This window comes from Microcaecilia unicolor, chromosome 5 (genome assembly GCF_901765095.1).
Source record: "Microcaecilia unicolor chromosome 5, aMicUni1.1, whole genome shotgun sequence".
In the NCBI taxonomy this organism is placed as follows: domain Eukaryota; kingdom Metazoa; phylum Chordata; class Amphibia; order Gymnophiona; family Siphonopidae; genus Microcaecilia; species Microcaecilia unicolor.
This window is the reverse complement of record NC_044035.1, coordinates 311,602,288-311,628,072: the sequence shown is the minus strand read 5'-3', so window position 1 is coordinate 311,628,072 and position 25,785 is coordinate 311,602,288. Positions and strand designations below refer to the sequence as shown.

The 25,785-nt window shown below is 42.5% G+C and overlaps 1 protein-coding gene across 1 annotated transcript in view; it reads right to left on the bottom strand.

The window, feature by feature from the left end:
* Positions 1-25,785, bottom strand: part of ITFG1 (integrin alpha FG-GAP repeat containing 1) — a 312,588-nt gene that overhangs the window by 111,773 nt on the left and 175,030 nt on the right. The window contains exon 10 of the mRNA XM_030204383.1: positions 21,620-21,783. Coding sequence (XP_030060243.1) covers positions 21,620-21,783 — 164 coding nt within the window. The remainder of the gene's footprint in view (positions 1-21,619; positions 21,784-25,785) is intronic.

Here is a 25,785-nt window from a genome sequence, read left to right as displayed (position 1 = left end):
CCACAGAGCAAAAATTTTTTACACACATTTTTTTGAAAGTTAAGTCGTCTTTCATTTTTTAAATCCCATTGTTTTGGGTTAAACAGTGATTAAAGACATTTCAGAGTTTTAATGCTATATAGGGAGGTTTTTTATGCCTATGACTCACCCCATAAGTCTTCACTACTCTAGCAGGAGGAGATGGGGTTCTGAGGCTTTTTCCTCCCACATTAGCATACTCTGTTGCAGAGTTTGTGTTATTAATCAAGATGATAGTATAAAGCTAGCATCTGAGGAGAGTGATGTTTTGATTGTTATAGTATCTTCTCTATATAATTTTGAATTTATTATAAGTAAATCAAATGACACATCTCTCACTATCTACTCAGTCATGCATCCCTTTGCTGAATTCTTTTGAGATGTATGGCATTAGCTATTGAAAGAACTTTAATTGTTTTTTTAAAGCTATTGCAAGGTTTCTAAATTCTTTGATTTCATTTTCCAAATGTTCTAATTATTGGTATATGAGCCAATATTAATGCAATCTCTACACAACAGGAAATTAAATGATTGAAATCTGGTGACTGATTAGCATAATGTCTGCTGATCAAAGGCTGTAGTCCCATGACAGTGAGGCTGATTAAACATATGAGAAACAGAGAATAACAGAAAGCTGTCAGACATTTATTTGCTCACTACTTTGTGTTGATGATTAATATCCAGTGGGAAGTTCTGAAGTGGAGAGAAGTTTAATACAGTCTTTTTAAATGTTTACGAGCATTCTCTTTCTGACAATCATTTCCCTGTTTGATCATTTTAAATATACAAATCTCTCACAGTGTGTGCACTTCAGCTGAGAAATATTTGTGGTAAATTCCTACAAATCCTGAATAATCAATCTTGTCTAACATTTAGTGGTCTAGCTAATTTCGAGCGAACATGAAGTTTTCTCTTCACTCCATCCCAGCCCCTACCCTGATATCCTCAACTCAAAATATAAAATACTGAGAGGAAGAGGAGTACCTGGTCATCTGCCGAACTCCTGGAGGCGTTTGTTACATCTGTGGACTCTTAGATACCATCCGTCAACCTGCTATTACCTGTGCGGGCTGGCGCCAGAGATAAAAGCCAGTGTGTTTTCTGTGGTGCTAGAGGAGGAGGAGTGAGTACCTGCACATCTGCCGTTGTTGCAAATTCCTACAAATCCTGAATAATCAATCTTGTCTATCATTTAGTGGTGAAGCTAGAGAGCCAATTTCGAGTGAAGAAGTTTTCTCTTTACCCCATCCCAGACTCTACCCTGATGCCCCCCAACTCAAAATATAAAATACTGAAAGGAAGAACAGTACCTGGACATCTGCCAAGCTCTTGGAGGTGTTTGTTACATCTTTGGACTCTCTTGGATACCATCCGCTGACCCGCTGATGTCACCTGTGCAGGCTGGTGCCAGAGAAAAAAGCCAGTGCATTCCCTTTGGAACAGGTGCAGGGCATGGCCAAAGGGGTGTGCCCTAAGGGGCACTCTAGGCTCCTTGCGACACCCTTTGGAGCCTTGGTGGAGCACAGGATTATATTTGCTATCTTGACATCATCTGGTAAGGGCTATTTGTCTCTATTATGGGGAAGGGGGGAAGCATAAAGCTAAACATTTGATTGAGAGTACCCCTAATATATATGGACCACTTGATCAACATCTGGTGCCTCTAAATAAGGCCCTCCCCTCTCCTCTAATCATAGGAGATGAATCAGGTGCTTCGTTAAGGGAACAGGCTAACCCCTGAGCTACCTAAGGCTTCTCTTTTATCCCCTGCTGAGGGTTTGTTCCCAGAAGGTCAGTCCCCAGCTTGGGAGAAGCAGTCCTTGCAACAGCCATTGCCACTTCTATTTTTTGATATTTCAATTCAACTGGCTGTTTCTCCTAAGGAAGCTCCAGCTGTTGAAGCTGGTCCTTCAGACGTTTCACTGCTTGATAATTGGAAAGTGGTAAAAAGCAGTGGCGTAGGAAGGGCGGGGCGGGCGGTCAGCGGGTGGGGGGGTGCTCCGGACATCCCTCGTCTCCTGCCTTCACTCTTCGTTTTTTTTTAAATCCATTGCAGCGACGCAGGCAGCGCTTCGCGTCTGCCCTGCGTGTGCTGTGAAGAGAGAAAATCACCTCGCTGGCGTTGGGCCTTCCCGCATTGTGTCTCGCCTTCTTCTGAGGTAACTTCCTATTTCCTCGAGGCCGGGACACAATGCGGGAAGGCCCGACGCCAGCGAGGTGAATTTCTCTCTTCACAGCACACGCAGGGCAGACTCGAAGCACTGCCTGCGTCTCTGCAATGGATTAAAAAAAAATGAAGGGTGATGGCAGGAGACGAGGGCTCTGTTGGCTCTCCACGAGGGGGGACGGGCCGGGTCGGGGTGGGGGGGTCAGATGGGAGAGGGGGAGCTCAGAGGGGAGAAGGGGAGTGCTCAGATGGGAGAAAGGGTGGGGGTGTTCAGAGGGGGGAGGGGATTGGGAAGGGGTGGGGGAGCCCAGAGGGGTGTTCAGAGGGAAGAAGGGGATTGGGGAGGGTGGGGGAGCCCAGAGGGGAGCTCAGAGAGGAGAAGGGGATTGGGAGGGAGGGAGGGTGGGGGAGCCCACAGGGGTGCTCAGAGGGGAGAAGGGGATTGGGAAGGGGTAGGGGAGCTCAGAGGGGTGGGGATTGGGGTGGGGGAGCTCAGAGGGGTGCTCAGAGGGAAGGGGATTGGGGAGGGGTGGGGGTGCTCAGAGGGGAGTGCTCAGATGGGAGAAGGGGTCTGAAGCTGGAACTGGGGTCTGACAAGGGGCAAGAAGGAAAATGGGTCCATGCCTGGGGCAGGTGGGAGAATGGGTCTGGGGCTGAAAAGGGGGGATGCAAGGCATGTGGTGGATGAAAGGGGCTGGAACTAGGGGCAGGTGGAATAAAGGGGCTGGAACTAGGGGCAGGTGGAATAAAGGGGCTGGAACTGGGGGCTGAAAAGAGGGGGCAGAGAGAGAGAGGAGGCAGACCTTGGATGGAAGGGGGGAGTGTGAGGGAGGGCAGATCCTGGATGGATGGGAGAGGGAGGGCAGACGGATTGAAGGGGCAGAGAGAAAGGGCAGATGGTGGGTGGAAGGGGGAGAGAGAAAGAGGGCAGACTGGGGCAAATGGTGGATGGAAGGGGCAGAGATAGAGGGCAGATGGTGGATGGAAGGGGGAGAGAGAGATGGCAGACTGGGGCAGATGGTGGATGGAAGGGGCAGAAATAGAGGGCAGACAGTGGATGGAAGGGAGAGAGAGGGCAGACAGTGGATGGAAGGGACATTAGAGAGGGCAGACACTGAGAGAGAGAGTGAAGACAGATGCTGGATGGAAGGAAGACTGTGAAAAGAAGATGAGGAAAGCAGAAACCAGAGACAACAAATTGTAAATAAAATACATATTTTTATTTTTTTGCTTTAACATGTAAATAAGGTAATCTTTTTATTGGACTAATTTTAATACATTTTGACTTAACTTTCAGAGAACAAAACCCCCTTTCTCAGGTCAGGATAGGATACTGTAACAGCACTATACTGTATTGACCTGAGGAAGGAGATTTTGGAAGCTAAACGTATTAGTCCAATAAAATGGTATTTTATTTTCTGTATTTGTTTTATTTCTATTTGTTAATTTGTAAAGTCGTGATTGGTATGTGTTAGTTTTTTCAAATTTACATCTGCTTTCTTTATATTTTGCACAGTACTAGGGGACATTTTCTGTTTCTGTGGTGTTGCATTGTATGCAGAGTCTGGCATCGGGGGTTCAGTTTAATTTTTGTCTAAATAGAAAGTTTATTATTACTTTTTCTATAGTGGATTAGGGTGTATCTGTGTTTGTGAAAAAGACATGGCTTTCGGTTGGCATTGACTGCAGGATCGACGATCTGTACTAATCTTTCTGTTTTCGTTTTACAATAGGTGAATTGATGTTCTAGTGTTCACTGTAGTGTTTAAGATGCTTTCCTTTTCCTTGTGTGACTCGTACAAATTACTGCTTATGGTATGGTATAATTGCTCTATATATAGGTCCTGAGTGTTTTGTATTCTCGGTATGCCTAGTACTGGATTTGGGGGGGGGGGGGGGGGGGGTGTTAAAAAATGACCGGCCCCGAGTGTCAACTACCCTAGCTACGCCACTGGTAAAAAGGACTGAAACAGTTCTGTGTTTTTTTTCCTTATGTGTGGCCTTGAAAGTCGAGGATATGGACTCAAAGATAATGACTTTAAATAGTTCCCTGAAGAAAGTAGAGTCTCAGCTTGGTGTTTTGCAGCAAGTGGGGACTACCAGTATAACTGATAGTCTTCACTTGCACAGGCAACTTGAGATGTTAGAAAATCATATGGGATTTCCCAACTTGAGATATATTAATTTTCCAGTTTGTCCATTATTAACTGCTGAGATTCTATTGAGAAAATATTTTAAGGCAGTTTTGATTTTGTCTGATGCAGATACAATGGTGATTGTTAAATGTTAGAGTAGGATATGGCCTGGGTTCCCTTCTCTACAGTTGACTGCACCGACCACTAGGCTACTCCAGAGACTTGCTCGCTGCTCTAAGAGGAATGGCCATTATATCTGCAGCTGTCATAGAGACTGGTATGTACTGTCACTTTCACCCCTTAGGGTGGTGGGAGGTTGTCAGTGACTACTGGGGGTTTAAGGGGAAGGTCATACATTTATCCCTCCAGTGTTCATCTGGTCAGTTTGGGCACCTTTTAGCACTTAGTCATTACTGAAACAGGTCTAGCCAAAAATCCTATTTTTTGTCCTGGATATTTTTACAGTGTTCCATTATCACAGAAAATCATCCAAATTGTAAACATATCCTATTCCTGCTCAACACACGTCTTTAATATGCCCCCTCTAGATTTAGACAAACTGCATAGAAACACGTCTTAAAAATAGCAATTTGGACATTTTTCCAAAAAAAGTACATCTGCTACTTTGTATCATTTTTTGGACATTTTTCTATTTTGAAAATGAGTCCCAAAGTATCATGTCACATACTTAACTGAAATCGGTCAAATATTAGGAATTCTATTCTTCCCATGGAGCTTGGTCTTTTCTAAAATGTAGCTCATGTCTTTTTACTAGTAGCTAAGGGAAGTTACATTCAGGCACAGTATTATCCTGACCCCAGAGAACTCTTAGTCTGTTTGTATCGGAGGCAATGGAGGGTGCAGTAAGTTGTCCAAGGTCAGAAGGAGTGTTGGCGAGATTTTTGAACCTTTGATTTTTTGGTTCTTAGCCTGCTGCTCTAACACTAGGCTAGTTCTCCTGCAACACCATCTTTGTGACTACATGGCAGTAGTGTGAAATGTGAGAGGGTTCCTGAGGAAGGTGAGTTTCTCTGAAATGGAGCTCTTTAGAACCCATTTGCTCTGTGTGACTAACGATTTATGACTGATTACTCAGATAATCAGTTATAAATCAGATAATGATTTAGTATACTCATGACTTATTTTTTGGAAGTGGAGCCGCATTTAACTTTGAATGAACAGTGGATTTCGAGCATGCTGGACAGTGTATTTATTTAATTTCTAATTTTTCACTGGATATAGCACTTTTGCACTTACCACACTAGGAGCACTATGATGGTGCTGAGCTTGTAAGACTCAGCTCAAGTGCGATTGAGCATTGTGGTAATTGATTATGCCATGTTATGACTCATATTACACACTGAGGGTTTTCTAAATATATTTAAAAGGTTTTACTATAGAAAAAGAGAAAGTCAAGAAAACAACTCTGACTTTTTTTTTTTAAGTAATAAGCCACTGTCCTCTGTACCTTTTTACCCTTAGGGAAACTTTACATAGATATATAGTTCTCTGGAATGTCATTTTTAACCACTGGGGTTCTAGAATTAATGCAGTATGAGCCTATTGCTGGGAGCATGAAAACCTTTCAGTTTGAAATCCTAATTACTTATTTATATTTTGGCTCACAACATGTCCAGTAGTAGCTCAAAGTGAGTAACATTCAAATACAGTAGGTATTTTCCCTAGCCCTGGAGGGCTCACAATGTAAATTGGTACCTGATGCAAAGGAGAGTTAAGTTTCTTGCCCAAGATCATAAGAAGTTGTAGCGGTTTTCAGCCCACTGCTGTAACCACTGAACTACTCCTAAATAAAAACCATTTGATTGATTCACAGAAAAATACAGCTATTGCTGGAAGGGTACCTAAATTGCTGGTTCCAGGGCTCTCTGCTCTCTAAGACCAAGGAAACTTTAGCAGGAGATCTACATGAAGCAATGCATACAACTTAAATAAATATAAAACTGTGTGAAAATCTTTTATTACGTTGAGCTTGAGACTGCCTTTACTATTTTCATGCTTCATGAGATCCTCTTTATAAAAGCTGTTTAAGAGAGATGAACAGTTGAAGCATGAAAGCAAAAGTAAACAAGATTACTCTTATAAAGCACTGTTTTTGTACAAGTGATAATGGAAATAAACAAAATTTCCCTATGTATTGGAGATTTGGTGGCTTCTGATTGTGTGTTGTATGATCATACTGCTAACTCGTGTGATATCATGCCAAGAAATGAAGGTTGCATATCTCATGAGATACTTTGGATATAATTTGTAATGTTAAATGCTGTACACATATCCTATAACACTGAGTATATTTTATCAATTTTATTGTTTGATCAATAAGACTATACCAAAAGTGAACCCCACATTGATACCAAATATATTAATTTAAAAAAATACGTGCTCATATTTGTTGAGACATTTGTAAACTCATGAGATTTCACAGACAGCAAGTCTCAAATATTTTAATCTTTGCATAATATAGCACCACTCTGCATACTTCAAGTGTTTTTAACTTTTAAAGAAAATGTGAGATCAAAATTATTGTGACTATGCCAAAAGTATATTTCAAAATATTTTATACTGCACTTAACTTTCATTCTTGAGGTCTCAGACACAGGCCACGTTTCATACCCTGCTTCAGAAAGACCACCAAGTAAATGATCTTCAGGTCAACCACATCAATTTCTGCTAGCACTCTCATCAACAGCCAGGGCTGCCGAGAGGGGGAGGGGCAGGTGGGGGGCAATATTTAAGCTTCTTCCTGCATGCCTGCTTCCAGGTCTGTCTCTCGTCTCCTGCTCCTGTGTGCCATGACCTGGATAACTGTATTAACACGATAACCCAGGTGATCCGAGTTATCATGTTAATGCAATCATCCGGGTCCTGGCACACAGGAGCAGGAGACAACAGACTGAGGGAGGAGCAGTCAGACCATAAACCCTCCTTGAGTCAGACACAGGAAGGTAAGGGGGCAGGTGGGGGTGGCAGCCTGAATGTAGGTGGCAGCCCAGGTAGGGGAAGGCGGTCCTGCCCCGGCTATGTCTCTCGGTGGCCCTATCAACAGCCATACTGTTCAAGTCTTCAAGTCACTCCCTTACAGTGACTGCCTTAGTCTAGCTTTATCACTGTCCTAATGGAAGGATCTATTTCAAATGTAAAACGCTTTGGTTGTCCCATAGAAACACTGTATAGCTCATGATCCTTTACTCTTTCAACAGTTAATAAGGATAGCCTTAATGAAGTTTTTCTACTGTTTACCATATTGATGCGCTTCAAAAACTCTCCACTCCAATATGTATTACTCTAAATAACAAAGAACACAATAGCTGTATTATTAAATATTATTAAATGTATATAAGAAATCATTAAGTGTATCACCACGCACACAAGTGCGTCACTTATGCACAACAGAGCTATTAGCTACTTTTGCTAACACCGGTGATGATGTTCACACATCACCGTAACTTCTTTTGTGAACCAAACCATAAATATATGTGCAATTTTATATTTAAAGAAAACTATTATGTGTTGCCGTGTCTATAAAGCAACAATACACTGTCAAAAAACTTCATAAGCCCCACTCCAAAAATCATTACAATTCTTCAATACAAAATAAATGTATCATAAAAATCACTTAGCTGTGGCGTCCTTTACACTGTCTGCAGCTCTACGAGGTGCCCCGTTTTGTATTCCTTCATCAGGAGCTATACTTGCTGGATATGCGCAGAGAAGGAGAGAGAGGAGTCAAAGATGACTCCGAGGTTGCGGGCAGATGAGACGGGGAGGATGAGGGTGTTATCAACTAAGATAGAAAGTGGAGGAAGAGGAGAAGTGGGTTTTGGTGGAAAGACGATAAGCTCGGTCTTGGACATGTTCAGTTTCAGGTGGCGGTTGGACATCCAGGCAGCAATGTCGGATAAGCAGGCCGATACCTTTGTCTGGGTCTCCACGGTGATGTCTGGTGTGGAGAGATACAGTTGGGTGTCATCAGCATAGAGATGATACTGGAAACCATGAGTAGAGATCAGGGAGCCCAGGGAAGAGGTGTAGATTGAGAAGAGATGGGGTCCAAGGACCGATCCCTGGGGAACACCAACAGATAAGGGGATGGGGGTGGAGGAAGATCCATGAGAGTGAACTTTGAAGGTGCGGTGGGAGAGATAGGAGGAGAACCAGGAGAGGACAGAGCCCTGGAACCCAAATGAGGACAGTGTGGCAAGAAGTAAGTCATGATTGACAGTGTCAAAAGCGGCGGATAGATCCAGGAGGATGAGGATGGAGTAGTGGCCACTGGATTTGGCAAGGAACAGGTCATTACAGACTTTAGAGAGTGCTGTTTCTGTCGAGTGAAGAGGGTGAAAACCGGATTGAAGCGGATCGAGGATGGCATGAGAGGAGAGAAAATCAAGGCAGCGGCTGTGGACTGCGTGCTCAAGTGTCTTGGAGAGGAAGGGTAGGAGGGAGATGGGGCGGTAGTTGGAGGGACAGGTAGGGTCTAGTGATGGTTTTTTGAGGAGTGGCGTGACTACAGCATACTTGAAGGTGTCGGGGACAGTTGCAGTGGAGAGAGAGAGGTTGAGGATATGGCAGATGGAGGGGGTGATAGTAGGAGAGATGGTGTTAAGTAAGTTGGTGGGGATGGGATCAGAGGAACAAGTGGTGCATTTTGAGGAGGAAAGAAGGCGGGCGGTTTCCTCCTCGGAGATACCAGGAAAGGAGGAGAAGGAGGTCTGGGTTGGTTGGTTGAGGGAGAGGGTTGAAGGGTGAAGAGGAGGAGGTGGCTTGGTAGTGAACTCAAGGTTGATCTTTTGCACCTTGTCGCGGAAGTAGTCAGCCAGTGATTGAGGAGAGAGTGAGGGGGGGGGGGTGGGAGCGGAGGGCACTTTGAGGAGGGAGTTAAGGGTGGCGAAGAGACGACGAGGGTTAGAGCTGAGAGAATTAGTCAATTGGGTGTAATAGTCCTGTTTGGCAAGGAATAGTGAGGACTGGAAGGAAGATAGCATGAATTTGTAGTGAAGGAAATCTGAAAGGGTGCGAGATTTCCTCCAGAGGCGTTCAGCAGATCGGGCGCAGGAGCGAAGGTAACGGATGCAAGGGGTCAGCCAGGGCTGGGGATTAGTACGCCTTGTGGGACGAGAGATGGATGGTGCAAGGGTGTCCAGAGCAGAGGAGAGAGTGGCATTGTAAGCGGAGACAGCCTCGTCGACAGACTCGGAGGACATGATGGAGGGGAGGAGATTAGAAATACTAGATGATAAGGTGGGAGGGTCAATAGCCTGGAGATTCCTGGAAGTAGTGGTTAATGTTGGGCGGGGCTGAGGGGGAGGGTGAAGACTATAGTTCTGTGAAATGCATTCAAATTTTTAATTTTAGAAATTTTTAAAGACATTTTTTTAAGAAAAAGGAGAAAAAGCCTCTGAAAAAAGCCCAACCACCAACCCAAGAGATCGTTAGTAAAAACGAGGATAATCAATGGGCTGTTTTATCTTCACTGGCACCAAAAACCCCCTTATTTCTTTAGGTATAAATGTAAAAATGCTAGCTTCACAGAACTGACTTAGGATGGATCCCCAAAAGAAATGAAAAATTACTTAGCTTAATTTTCAAATGTAATGAACAACGTGCAAGTGGTCGGTCCATCACACTGTCTTTGGCCAGAGTTTCGCCATGTGCTGTCTCAAGGCGTGGGAGACCAATATCATCAGGCACGTTCAGGCTTATTACAGTGGGATCCCACATTATAACATTTTTATGCTGTTATACCCCTGATGAAGATATTTCAAATCATGACCATGTTGGGTATATGACTTTTCTGATTCAATAAATGCTTCTTAACATAATTCTTTCTTGTAGATCTACATCTGCTGGCTTGTTGTTCATCTGGTGTGGATCTTCACCTCCTGTTTTTTTTTTGCTTTTATTTATTGATTTATTTTGTTACTAATAGGAGTCAGCCTGCCTGCCAAATTTGGAACTCAGGACCATCAGAGCAAGCAGCAGTAAGCATCGCTCCTGTTCAACAACAGGCCAAGGATGGGATTGCGGATTTTGCTGTGGAGGATGTTTTGGTGGGGAGGGGGTGTTCAGTTGAATAGGGTGGTCTTCTGTCCAGGGAGGGAGGTGGTGGTGCCTGGGGAGGATCGGATGTGATTGGGGGGGGGGGGGGGCATCAGAGACCAGCAGCTGTGATTGTGGGGGAGTGGTGGGGGGGATGAAGAGGCTGGCATCCATGACTGGGGGATGGGGGACGATGCCAAGGGGTATTGGGGCAATGATGAGTGCAGGAGCAGTAATTTCAAATCACTGCTCTCAAGCACATAAAATTTTCAATTTTTTTTATTTGCAGGATGTGCACTAATGTTGCTATTCGCGTGGGGAAACTGCAAATAATTAATGTAGAAGAACTTACCACCTCCTTTTTAGGAGGTGCTAAGGGCTTCCTTGTTAACCTTATTCCCCCTAACATGCCACCTCCTAAAATAAATAAATACCATATGTTTAGCACATGCAAAAGGGAAAATTAAAAAAAATGTTTTAACGCATTTTGCGATGAGCCATTTTTCCTGCTTTAAATACAAGTTAGTGCTTAATGTAGTTTAGTAAAAGGGCCCCTTAGTGATATTAGAGTGTTAGTATAATATAAGCTACTTATTTCAAGTTGAAACTGCTGTACACTATCTTAAATGAATCTCTTCATAAAGACAATTACTGTATCTCAAATATTTTCTTAATGCCCAACGTAAGTCACTGGTCCTGCAAAATATGGGTTTAAGCCTGCAGCCATTAGCATGCTATAAATAAAACCTTAGTATTATCAACCATATTTTCTATATGTGTAATTTCACTGCACAGATGTTATGAGGGTAATTTTATAATTTGGTATCTTTACTGGAAAGGCAAACAGGGGCATATCTTGTGCCTATTTTATAAGAGCAACACGTACACCTATGTGCCTTTATAAAATAGCCTATCCAAACACTCATATAAAGCCCCATTGGCTGTCAGGAATGTGTATGTTCCAGTAGGAATCAGCACATATGCATGGACATAATAAATACATGTGTTAAGTGCTGACCCTGCTCTTGCTCAATCCTGGGAATTCCTAGCAGGCTCATTTTCGAAAGAGAAGGGCACCCATCTTTCAACACAAATCGGAAAATGGGTGTCCTTCTCACAGAGTCGCTCAAATTGGTATAATCGAAAGCCTATTCGCAGGGATGACCGAAGTTCACGGGGGTGTGTCGGAGGCGTAGCAAAGGCGGGAGTTGGGCGTGCCTGACACATGGACGTCCTCGACCCATTGGAAAAAAAAGGGTGTCTCTGATGAGCACTTGGACGACTTTACCTGGTCCTGTTTTTCTTATGACTAAGGCACAAAAAGTTGCTCGAACTGACCAGATGACCACCGGAGAGAATTGGGGATGACCTCCCCTTACTCACCCTGTGGTCACTAACCGCCTCCCACCCTCAAAAAAATATCTTTAAAAATATCTTGTGCCAGCCTCAAATGTCATACTCAGGTCCATCACAGCAGTATGCAGGTCCCTGGAGCAGTTTTAGTGGGTGCAGTGCACTTCAGGCAGGCGGACCCAGGCCCATCCTCCCTACCTTTAAACTTGTGGTAAATGTGAGCCCTCCAAAACCCACCAGAAACCCACTGTACCCACATCTAGGTGCCCCCCTTCACCCGTAAGGGTTATGGTAGTGGTGTACAGTTGTGGGTAGTGGGTTTTGGGGGGGAGTTTGAGGGGCTCAGCACACAAGGTAAGGGAGCTATGTACCTGTGAGCAATTTAGGAAGTCCACTGCAGTGCCCCCTAGGGTGCCTGGTTGGCGTCCTGGCATGTCAGGGGGACCAGTGCACTACGAATGCTGGCTTCTCCCACGACCAAAGGGCTTGCATTTGGTCGTTTCTGAGATGGGCGTCCTTGGTTTCCATTATCGCCGAAAATCAGAAACGACCAAGTCTAGGGACGACCATCTCTAAGGACGACCTAAATTTCAGGATTTGGGTGTCCCCGACCGTATTATCGAAACAAAAGATGTAAGTCCATCTTGTTTCGATAATACGGGTTTCCCCGCCCCTCCATCGGGATGTTTTGTGAGGACGTCCTCAGCAAAACTTGGGTGCCCCTTTCTATTATGCCCCTCCACGTATATCCTGCATAAAAGTAGGTGCTGTGTGTTCCAAGAATCTGTTTTTATACATGCCTACTTGAACACATAAAATATTGGCTTATAAAATTACCCCCAATGTGAACACATTTAATGGCTGCATACAGTTTTAAATTTTTGTATTGCCTGAGATACCAATTATTTAAAAAATATTCTCAAAGTTATCTTGTGATACTGTAATAGTTGGCATTTGTTGAACATGATTACTCAGGAGTATAAGTTAATCCTGTTGCTTCAATTTGCATATGTTTTTCCTCAGGTACCATAGAGGAAGATGAACATAAAAGTCTGAAAGAATTATATACTTACAAATAAAAGCTTGGACTAGCAAAGTAAATTTCATTTTTCAGCAAACTAAATTAAGTGTTATGCTCTGCAATGAAGAAAAATAACTTAGAATATGTTGCCTCTATATAAGTCTTCTGTTTTATACTTTTCTGTGGTACAGTGAAGATGAGCAAATCAAACAAATGAATATCCTGGCTTGCTCAAATAGTTCCTGCAGTCTAATCTTCCAATCTGCACATCTTTGCAGATCCAGGGCTATTAACAGCATTACAAAGATCCATAAAAAACTGGCCCTTTCTTAGTGACATTTTAATATACACATAAATCTTTACTGCAGCATAACAAGACTAATATCCATGCACTATTCTTATATTCCTTTTTATTACTAGGGGAGGAACAAATTTGGCTTCCAATGATTACGTAGAAACACAGTAAATGATGTCAGATGAAGATAAAAATGGTTTATCTAGTGAGATATATCCACTTTAGGTACATGTCCACAAAAGTTTCCATAAGCAAAGCAACACCAACTCCCCTTCCTCCTATGACCACTACCTGACATTTCAATCCTTTTTCCACCATTAACTTCTCATATCTGTCCCAAGAAGGGCCAAAATCCACTGGAATGATGGCCCTCACCATCTCCACTGGCAAGTCATTTCCCCCCAGACTCTATCTAGTGCACCTAGAGATCCGTGCCAAAATCCATGCAGATTTTATAACAAGTAACTTAAGCTTAATAAGCTAATGAGCGCTGACAACAGCACTTAACAATAATGAGCACTAATTGGCAATAATTAGAATTTACACAACTCGCTGAGCATATTCTGTAACGAAGTGTGTCGAACTTCTAATGAGCGCAGACAAAAAGGGGCATGGTTAAGGGTGGGGAAATGGTGTTTCTTGGGCATTCTGAAATTTACGTGCATTGTTATAGAATATGGCTCAATGTGCCTAAATCTACGCATCAGGATTTACGCCAAGTTTTTGTTGGTGTAAATGTATGCGCGTAGTTTTAGGCGCCGAGATATCAACTAAGCATATTCTATATACCGCACCTAAATCTAGGCACTACTTACAGAATATGCTAAGTCGGCAACGATTTCAGCGCCAATATTTTAGGCGCCATACATAGAATCTCCCACTTTAGGTCTTGTTATTTTCAACATACATCAGTACTCTAGCCAAAACCCTTACCTCCCTTTCAGGACTCATTGCCAAGCACTATACCACAGCCACCAAGGTTAGTGATTTGTTTTAAAAAAAAACCAAAAACGGTCTTTCCATGTTCTTTAAGGCCTGGGTTTTAATCATAGTCTCATCCATGTAAACCACCACAGCCTTCCTGGAAGCATAATGCTATAGTACCACCACCAAATAGGGTTGGAACCTGTGCTCTATGAACCCCAATGCTGTTGTACCACTGCTGGTTAGGGTTTTGCCACTTTTTCTGTTACTCTAGAGCCTTTCCTGGAAGCATAATGCAATCACACCACTCTGTGCTGGTTATTATCATTCTTTCTAAGATCCTGTATTCTTACCTCAGACTGAGTTCCATTAATGTTTTGTTTTGTCTCCATGGTCTCCTCCTGGAGTACACTCCATGACAAACCAATTCCATTAATATTTACAGATTTACATCCTGAATATGCACCCCTGAAGTCAATATCATGCCCTCTTGCTCTAAATCAGGGGTTCTCAACCCACTCCTCAGGACACACCCAGCCAGTAAGATTTTCAGGATACTCACAATGAATACACGAGACAAATCTGCCTACAAAGAGACAGTGCATGCAAATTTATTTCATGCATATTCATTGTGGATATCTTGAAAACCAGACTGGCTTGGTGTACCCCAAGGAATGGGTTGAGAACCTAGAGTATTCTTTTCTCTGAAAAAGGTTTGCTTCTTGTGTCTTATTTATTTATTAGGATTTATTTACCACCTTTTTGAGGGAATTCAGTCAAGACGGTGTACAATAAGAATAAATCAAACGAGCAATAGACAATTACAGCAGTAAAAATATTCAAATAACAATACAAAGTATGGCATAGTATACTACTTATAATGTCAACACAATACGTAATACAACATTTTAACTGACAGTGTGGGGTATAAGCAAAGATGGAACATATAGATAGGTAACAGAGTAAGAGGAGCTGGAAAGGGGACTAATTTAAAGAAAGTTGCACATGAGGTCAGAGATAGTTAACATATAGATAGGTAAGACAATAAAAGGAGTTAGAGAATAAGGTGACTAAAGAAAGGTGCACATGAGGTCAGAGAGATGCTTTAATTATGTAGTTGCAATTGATGGAACTCATTTTAACTAACCAAATAAGTTTTTAAAAAATATTACACTACGAGTGAAATTCCTGTACTTTAGTATATGGTTTAAATTGTATCTCTTCACAAAGACTTGTCTAAGAATTTAGATTTAAAGGTTGGTGTACCTATTCAAAAATATGATAACATTATCAATTACGAAAAAAAAAATAAAAAACCAAAGCAAGAATTTGAAGAAACAATATCTCAAGACTTATTTCATACCAGGTAAGTGTTCAGTTAGTGAAATTTCTAAATTTGTTTTATTTTATATTACCTGAAATAATGGTATACTGTGCTGAACAGTGAAATGCATTTTAGCTATCTGCAGATAAATAGTACTAGAATTTAGAGTATCAACACTGTGCTCTAAATCAAGTAGGTTAATATAATGTAATAGTATATTACCTGTTGGTCCCTTAAAGCAGTATAACACTCCGATTTAAATAATCTTTAGTTGTTTATTGAATTATTTACAAATTACTCCCTCTTTCTAAAAAACCTACTGTTGGAAAGATATGCTGCAGCAAAAATGAGCTTCTGTTATAAGTAACACAGAAGAATTACTCTGAAGGTTATAATTTGTTTTTTTTTATAACTAAGATTTGCTATTAAGAAGTTCCTTAAAAAGACACCCCCCCCCCCCCCATAATACATAAAGGTCCTTTTCTTTCCCTGTTCTAACAAGTGTGAACAAGTACATTTTAAATAAATTTGCTATAACAAATGCAAACATTTTATCTAAAATTTGCAAAACATATTGTAAAATCATATAGGAAGGGTCATAAAATCTGCTCCTTTCCATGAAATTTGCTGGTCTTTATACTGCGCCGTTCACGGAAGAAAGCGTTTATAAACATCTTAAAAATCTGAAAGTGGACAAAGCTATGGGCTGGATACAATACATCCCAGGGTTATTGAGGGAGTTCAGAGAAGTCCTGGCAGGACCTCTTAAGGATTTAATAGGTCTTTAGAGATGGGAGAGGTACCGAGGGATTGGAGGCAAGCGAATATGGTCCCTCTTCACAGAAGTGGAGACAGGGAAGAAGTGGGAAACAACAGGCCGGAAAGACTCACGTCAGTGGTAGGAAAACTAATGGAATTGCTGCTAAAGGAAAGGATTTCCTTTAAATATTCTTTATTATTCTTTCTATAAGCCAACGGTTATAGGATCCGAGGCAAAATGGCTTTCCCAAAGGAAAATCCTGCCAAATGAATCCAATTGACTTCTTTGACTGGGTGACCAAAGAACTAAATCAGAAGGGAGAGAAAGCAGTAGAGCCAAAAGAAGAGAAAAAGGCTTCAAAGGTTACCTGTTTTGCTTAATCAGGCATTTACATTTGTTATAAAGCAAAATTTGAAAGATTTATGCTATTGTTGTAATTATATTGAAGGATCCTGTTGTGTGTTGAAATGTTTGCCATTACAGTAGACTTATGTCTGGTCAAGTTTAAGATATGGGATACTGTAACTATATTTAAAATATCGTTTTCCCATTAACTATGTATGTGGTTTTGTTGATGCAGGGCTGCTGTTAGGCAGACTATTTAGAAATCCATTGAGTGCATTCTAGGGCATTATTTTGTAGTATTCCAAGAAACACTATTCATGCTTGTATACATAGTGCCCATCCATATTAGCTCTGGGCCCAGCCAAAATGTCAGGTCTGGCTACGCCACTGTATTAGACTTATTTCTCAAAATGTTGTGGAACAAATGGAAGAGTTAGTAGGTCATGATATTAAGATAAGCTCCATGGAGACTAAATATCAAGAGCTTAATCAGACATCTCAGGCTCTTATTCAGGATAATGTTTTTCTTACTAGGAAAGTTGAACACGTGGAAAATCTGGTGAGACATCATAATTTGCATTTCTTGAACTTTCCTCGGTAACTCCTGTAGATATGGTCTGGAAGTATTGTAAAGACATTCTTAATTTACCATCTGAAGCATTGCCACCAACTGTACGAGCCTACTATTTGACTTTGAAACATTCCGTGGCTCCATTTACAACTAGGTCAGCCATCTTTTGACCTGGCAGGATTTTTGGAATCATCCTTGGAGACAGTCAGTCAAACAACAACTTTGATTGTGAAGTATGCATCAGAAATGGACCGTAACAATATTCTATGTCTTTACTTGAAGCATATTAATGACGACTTTTTTCGATCAAAAGTGAGAAGTTTTCCGGATCTTTCTGGAATTTCTCAAAAGAGGCACCAGGATTTTTTGGCTCTTCGCCACAGAGTTTTGGATCTTGGAGCAAGTTTTGGTTTGAAATTTCCTTGTTGGTGTGTGGTGTGTATTATCAGTCTAAATCTTATATGTTTTTGATCCAAAACAGCTGAGGGATTTTCTGGTAGATAGAGAAGAAATTAAGTTCACGTTAAGGTTTCCTGATTTTTAACTCACTATAAATGGGCTGAAGAAGGTATTGTGGTAAAGATCATTTCCTTTAGCTTATTTTCCCATATCTTGGAGTCTACACTACCTGATTTGTGGGTGAATTATGTAGATGATATTTCCTAGTTATATATTTGGTTTTGTAATTGATTTCCTGTTTTCTAATCATGAAAATTCTTGAAGTGATATATATTTGAAAATTTCTAAAAACAAAACTTTTTAAAAAAAATTAATGTTGGAGCACTTCAGGGGCCTGGGTCTCCCCACTTTGGGTTCAGGCCCCCTCCAAAATTGTGGCACAAAATGCCTGGCTGATGGGGAAGCTCAAACCCTGCTAGCCAAAGAGATTCTCTGCCAGGGCCCCCACCTGTGCTGCCTGAGCAGAAAGAAAGCCAGCAGGGTGCTGCAGCCACCAATACTGAAACTTCTGCGCGTGCTCAGTTTATAAACTGAGCACACATGGTAGTGCCTGCATCATAGACAGGAGAACCCTGCTGGTTTCCTCGCTGCTCAAGCAACATGAGTGGGGGCTTGGGCAGAGAATCTCTTTGGCAGGCGGGGCTTGAGCATCTCTGCTAGCAAAAGTGTGATTCAGGAGGGGGCGGTGGCAGTGGTGAAGGAGGAGGAGAACAAAGGAAATGTTTTCTCCTCCCCCCCCCAAAAAAAAAAAAAAAAAATTGAAGTCTGGCTATGTCCTGGAGCATTAAGAGCTCCTGCACTAACTCTGAGGTAACCTGTTTGTGTGTGCTAATGTGCATGTGCTAACTGGTTCTGCTTCAATTGCCCACTCTTTGCCCAAGCCCTGCTCCCTCCCCAAAACATTAAAAAAAATTAAATACTGTGCACTAATTGCATGCAGATGGCAAAACTAACTCAGGACACTTTAGTGCGTCCTGAATAAAGCCATTTTTGCTGTGTCAGGTGCACTAACACAGCTTGGTAAAAAGGTTCCCTATGATTTCTATGTCTTAATATTTTTACACTGCAGCTGCTGGATCTGCTTTTCCCGTATTTTGGGGGGATTTTATTTCTCCTGAGTCTTAAGGTCCTATCTGATTCATTGTTGAACTTAAATATCTTTTTTTCTGGTTACCTCCAACAATTTTGGTCTGCTTCTGTTAAATTTTGAGGAGCTATTTTGTCCCCAGACAGGAGGACCTCTTTTTATTTCTTTCCAACATCTCATTGGGTAGAAAACATAAAAATCAAGCCTGCAACTTAATCATAGTTATCAATGCAATTAATGCATCAGGCAAGATTAAAAAGTTAATCACACTTAAAGAATTTAATCACATTCCATCATCTCTTGTCTCTTCTGCTCTCTTCCACGTCTGACCCCTGTCTTCAGCATGATCCAGCATCTTTCTCTCCACTCAGGATTCAACATCACCCCCCCCCCCCATGTCAGCCTATCCTAAAAATGGTCTTTTGTTGTTCACCAGCAGCTGCAGTGGTGCACATATGCTGGCTGAGGTTTGTTCCAAAGCTTTCTGTCTGGCCCGTTCTGCCTCCTCTGATATCACTTCCTGTTTTTACATAGGCAGGATGGGTCAGAGAAAAAGCTTTGGACCTGACCGCAAGATAGCCATACCAGGGACCAAGAGAAGACAACCTTGAAGGAAGACTGGGGAGGAGAGAGAGGAATTGAGAGGGGGGCTAAAGCCAAACCCTGAGCAGGGGGAGTAGAGTGAACTGCAGACCTGCAAGTAGAACTGGAGGGGTCACCACTGGAAGCTATTGCCAAAGCAGTAAGCTCCAGCAGCCACGAAAAGAACTTTGTGTTGCTCACCACCAAGTTTGTGTTGCTACTCATGAGGGTGGAGGGGAGGGAGGGTGAGGTACATAAGTACATAAGTACATAAGTAGTGCCATACTGGGAAAGACCAAAGGTCCATCTAGCCCAGCATCCTGTCACCGACAGTGGCCAATCCAGGTCAAGGGCACCTGGCACGCTCCCCAAACGTAAAAACATTCCAGACAAGTTATACCTAAAAATGAGGAATTTTTCCAGTCCATTTAATAGCGGTCTATGGACTTGTCCTTTAGGAATCTATCTAACCCCTTTTTAAACTCCGTCAAGCTAACCGCCCGTACCACGTTCTCCGGCAATGAATTCCAGAGTCTAATTACACGTGGGTGAAGAAAAATTTTCTCCGATTCGTTTTTAAATTTACCACACTGTAGCTTCAACTCATGCCCTCTAGTCCTAGTATTTTTGGATAGCGTGAACAGTCGCTTCACATCCACCCGATCCATTCCACTCATTATTTTATACACTTCTATCATATCTCCCCTCAGCCGTCTCTTCTCCAAGCTGAAAAGCCCTAGCCTTCTCAGCCTCTCTTCATAGGAAAGTCGTCCCATCCCCACTATCATTTTCGTCGCCCTTCGCTGTACCTTTTCCAATTCTACTATATCTTTTTGAGATACGGAGACCAGTACTGAACCACAATACTCCAGGTGCGGGTCGCACCATGGAGCGATACAACGGCATTATAACATCCGCACACCTGGACTCCATACCCTTCTTAATAACACCCAACATTCTATTCGCTTTCCTAGCCGCAGCAGCACACTGAGCAGAAGGTTTCAGCGTATCATCGACGACGACACCCAGATCCCTTTCTTGATCCGTAACTCCTAACGCGGAACCTTGCAAGACGTAGCTATATTCGGGTTCCTCTTACCCACATGCATCACTTTGCACTTGTCAACATTGAACTTCATCTGCCACTTGCACGCCCATTCTCCCAGTCTCGCAAGGTCCTCCTGTAATCGTTCACATTCCTCCTGCGACTTGACGACCCTGAATAATTTGTGTCATCGGCGAATTTAATTACCTCACTAGTTATTCCCATCTCTAGGTCATTTATAAATACATTAAAAAGCAACGGACCCAGCACAGACCCCTGCGGGACCCCACTAACTACCCTCCTCCACTGAGAATACTGGCCACGCAATCCTACGCTCTGCTTCCTATCTTTCAACCAGTTCTTAATCCATAATAATACCCTACCTCCGATTCCATGACTCTGCAATTTCTTCAGGAGTCTTCGTGCGGCACTTTGTCAACGCCTTCTGAAAAATCCAGATATCCAATCTCAACCGGCTCCCCATTGTCCACATGTTGCTTACCCCCCTCAAAAAAATGCATTAGATTAGTGAGGCAAGACTTCCCTTCACTAAATCCTTGCTGACTTTGTCTCATCAGTCCATGTTTTTGTATATGCTCTGCCATTTTATTCTTAATATAGCTCACACCATCTTGCCCGGCACCGACGTCAGACTCACCGGTCCTATAATTTCCGGATCTCCTCTGGAACCTTTCTTAAAAATCGGAGTAACATTGGCTACCCACCCTCCAGTCTTCGGTATTACACTCGATTTAGGGACAGATTTGCTATTTCTAACAGTAGCTCCGCAAGTTCATTTTTTAGTTTCTATTAATACTCTGGGATGAATACCATCAGGTCCCGGTGATTTACTACTCTTCAGCTTGCTGAACTGACCCATTACATCTCCAAGGTTACAGAGAATTGTTTAGTTTCTCCGACTCCCCCGCTTCAAATATTCTTTCCGGCACCGGTGTCCCCCCCCAAATCCTCCTCGGTGAAGACCGAAGCAAAGAATTCATTTAATTTCTCCGCTACGGCTTTGTCCTCCTTGATCGCCCCTTTAACACCATTTTCGTCCCGCGGCCCAACCGACTCTTTGGCCGGTTTCCTAGAGGTGCTGAACAATAGGAGGGAGGAACAAAGAGATAATGAACGGAGGGGGGGGGGGGGAGTGAAGGAAGAGAAAGGATGATATGATGATATTTTGGATCTGGGGGAGGAGGTGAGAGAGGGAAATTCAGTCCTTTAGGGAAGGGAAGAGGGATGGATTTTGATATACCACCTTTCTGCAGTTACAATCAAAGCGGTTTACATATTTTATACAGGTATTATATAGATAAATAAAACACAGCTTTAACTGCATGAATAAACCGCGATTAGAATCATTAACTGTGATAAAAAATTTTGATTGAACTGCAGCCCTAATAAAAATGCATTCTTAAAACATACTACAACTGTATGTATTTAAATATTTTTATCACTACCAAGGCTTACCTTCCAGATGTATTCTTTAGAATAGCCAAAGCATCAGGAAAACCATCCATGTTGTAGTCTCCAATATGAAGACTAATGGGGATGGTAAGTGAAGATTCTTTTGTAAATGACACAAAACCCCAGAGCGCATTGTTATTACTGAAGTCCTGTAAAAGTGTAATCCACTGCAGGAGGGGAAAAAAAAAGAAAGCAAACAAATTTACTTACTGAAAACATTTTAAAAATGAAACTTGCTTTTCACCTGGCAGTTTCCTCCTGTTCCTTTATACCTTAGACTGTACTAGATCTGGGATCTGGTGCTATAAGTCTTCATTTACAACCCAGGGATTTTTTTCCCCATTACCTAATTCCCTTAAACTAGTGTTTCCCAAGTTGGTCCTGGAGTACCCCCCCTTGCCAGTCAGGTTTTCAGGATATCCACAATGAATATGCATGAAAGAGATTTGTATACAATGAAGGCAGTGTAAGCAAATCAATCTCATGTATATTCATTGTGGATATCCTAAAACCTGACTGGAAAGGGAGTACTCAAGGAATAACTTGGGAAACTCTGCCTTAAACAATAACTGACATTCTTTCATCCTCCTCTCCCCCACCTGGGGGAGTGAACTCTACCTCCACAGCATATCCAATCACAGTGGATCAGGGGAGTGGAAGGCCCGGAATGAAGATTAAATTTGGGACTTTCCACATGGCATTTTATTTAGTTCACAACTTTGCAACAGTAGTTCAAGATAGTGGACAGTACTTACTACCTGAGCCACAGGGTCGACTCAAAATATTATTAAAAAATATTATGCACTTTTAATAGTGATAAACATCAGAAATATAGCAGAATTTGCTAAACTATGGCAAAAACTGAAGTCTACTGTATTCTGATCCTTTAAGGCAGAATGGAAAGAAGAAATCAAATCTGTAGAAAATATAAACGAGCAATCAAAATGCAAAGACTCTGTATTCCACAAACTATATTGCCCTTACAACTAGGGAGGAAAGTGCACTCTTGAACACACACATGTACCATCTTTTCTTGGACATGTAAGCTTATGGTTATTGAAGAACAACAATTTAAATCTAAAAAAGGCAAAGTTTCTTCTCTCTCATGACCCTAAAAAGGAAAATATAGTATTCCAGTTTGATTGAAGAGGCCAAATAAGTTTTAAATAACAGAGTGAACTGGGTGATGGATTGTCAACTTCTTAATAAGAAGCAGGTGAAAAGTGTGGTCTTATGATCCTTTTTAAAAGCGAAGTTACTCACTTGTAGCGGGTGTTCTCTGAGGACAGCAGGACAAATAGTCTCACATCTGGGTGACATCATCCGATGGAGCCCACTGCAGATGCTGCCCAATGTATACGGTTACTAGAAAATTCTAGCATCGTCGCACCGTGTATGCGCGGCTACCTTCTTGCTCGAAGTGCAATGGTAGGTTCCTCAGTAGAATAACATAGCTGAAGGAATACAACTCTTAGGGGAGATGAGAGAGTATGGGAGAATACTTGGCCTGCTGTCCTCAGAGAACACCTGCTGCAGGTGAGAAACTTTGCTTTCTCTGAGGACAAGCAGGCCATTGGTATTCTCACACATGGGAATCCCCAGCTAGCTGGCTCACCAAAAACAATGCTAAGACAATAGGGACGTGAAACGTTGAGGCCTTTAAGTCAATCATCCTTAAATTATATAAAACCTAGATGTGAAGGTGCAGCCTGTAACATAACAAAACTGGGCCTAGGAGGGTGGAGTTGGATTCTAGACACCAAACAAATTCTGCAGGACAGACTTACCAAACCGGCTATCACGTTGGGTATCTTGCTCAAGGCAGCAGTAAGATGTGAATGTGTGGACTGAAGACCACATCGCAGCCTTGCAAATCTCCTCGATGGAAGCTGATCTCAAGAGGGCTACCAACATAGCCATAGCTCTGACCATTATGAGCCTCTACATTATCCTCTAGAGTAAGCCCAGCCTGGGCATAAGTGAAGGAGATGCAATCTGTTAGCCAATTGGAAAGAGTACATTTACTGATGGCTTCCCCTATACTGCTTGGGTCAAAAGAAACAAAAAGATGTGTGGACTGTCTATGGGCTTTAATCCACTCCAGATAGAAGGCTAAGGCTCACTTGCAGTCTAAGGTATGCTCTATGCTTTCACCAGGATGAGCACGTGGCTTTGGGAAAAATGTTGGCAAAACTGACTGGTTAGATGGAACGCGAACACTACCTTAGGAAGGAACTTAAGAGTGTGTGCGAAAAATTACTCTGTGATAAAACTTTGTATAAGGTGGATCAGCTACTAGAGCTTGAAGCTCACTAACTCTGTGAGCTGAAATGACAGACACCAAAAATATAACTTTCCTGGTTAGACACTCCAGATGAAACGAGTCTAGCAGCTCAAAAGGAACTTTCATCAGTTGGATGAGGACAACATTGAGATTCCATGACAGAGTGGAAGGTTTGATGGGGGGCTTTGTCAACATCAAACCTCTCATGAATCAAACAAGTAGAGGCTTACAGAGATGGGGTAAGCACTGACTGCACTGAGATGTACTCTTACAGAGTTGGTTTTCAAATCAGACTCAAAGAGGTGCAGGAAGTATTCAAGCAGTTTTTGTGTAGATGGGGATGGAAGGCGGTAGAACTAAAGGACCTGAATTGAGGTTGAAGGGGGGCAGACTCAGGAGTAATGTCAGGAAGTATTTTTTCACAGAGCAGGTGGTGGATATGTGGAATGCCTCCCGCGGGAGGTGGTGGAGATGAAAATGGTAATGGAATTCAAATATGCGTGGGATAAACACAAAGGAATCCTGTTTAGAAGGAATGGTTCCACGGAATCTTAGCGGAGATTAGGTGGCGACGCTGGTAACTGGGAAACAAAACCGGTGCTGGGCAGACTTCTATGGTCTACGCCCTGATCATGACTGAATAGATAGGGATGGGCTGGAGTGCAAATTTTAAGGGGCTTCGACGTTAGCCTCAGAACTTAGAACAGTGCTGGGCAGACTTCTTCGGTCTATGCCCTAAGAATGGCAAGGACAAATCAAACTCGGGTATATATAGTATCACATACCATGTAAAATTAGTTTATCTTGTTTGGCAGACTGGATGGACCGTACGGGTCTTTATCTGCCATCATTTACTATATTATTATGTAATCTCGCTTGAGTTTTAGCAGAGTCTGCTCTATGAGAGGTATTGGAGGATATGCATACAGAACACCGTCCCCAAAATGGAGGAGAAAGGTATTTGAAGCCACTCTGCCGTATGAACTGAGCCTGAAGCAGAACCAAGGGACTTTGTAGTTGATATCAGTGGCAAAAAGATGAGTACACCACTCCCAGAAGACCTTGAAGGCTATGCCCATATTGAGAGACCACTCATAATTTTGCATTACCCTGCTCATTTTGTCTGCCAGGCTGTTCTTGCTATCCAGATACGTGGCTCATAGTACCATCCCATAGAGGAGGGCCCACTGCCACATCTACAATGCTTCCTGACATAAGGGGTAGGGATCCATACCCCCCTGCTTGTTCATATATTACACTGCAACCTGATTGTCGGTTTGAATGAGAACAAATTGGTTCTGTAGCCAATCTCTGAAAGTATTTAGTGTGATCCAAATGGCCCTTAGCTCCAGGAGGTTGATGTGGAGATCTGTATCCAGAGCAAACCAAACTCCTTGGATGTGAAGCCCATCTACATGAGCTCTCCATCCCAAGTTGGATGCATCCATTGCCAACATCTTCTGAGGAGGTTTGGAATGGGAGTTCCACAGTCAAATTCAACCATATTGTCCACTAGAGGAGGAAGTGAACCAACTCTGGAGGACAAGGAATAACTTCAGTTAGGTTCCCAGCAGCTTGAGATTACTGGGAAGCCAGAGTCCATTGGGCCCCTCTCAAATGGAGGTGAGCCATGAGTATGACATGTACCATGGAGGCCATGTGGCCTAATTTCAACATCTGTCAAGTTGTGACCTGTTTGCTTTTTTGGACTTGCAAGATGAGTGCTATCAAGGCATCTGCTCTTGCTAGGGGCAGAAAAGCCCGAGCTTGCACTGTATCGAGCAGGGCTCTTATGTATTTCTACAAGTTAGGAGAAGGTGGAACTTGGGATAGTTGATCATGAATCCTAGGAGCTCCAGCACCAGAACAGTTCTCCGTATGTACA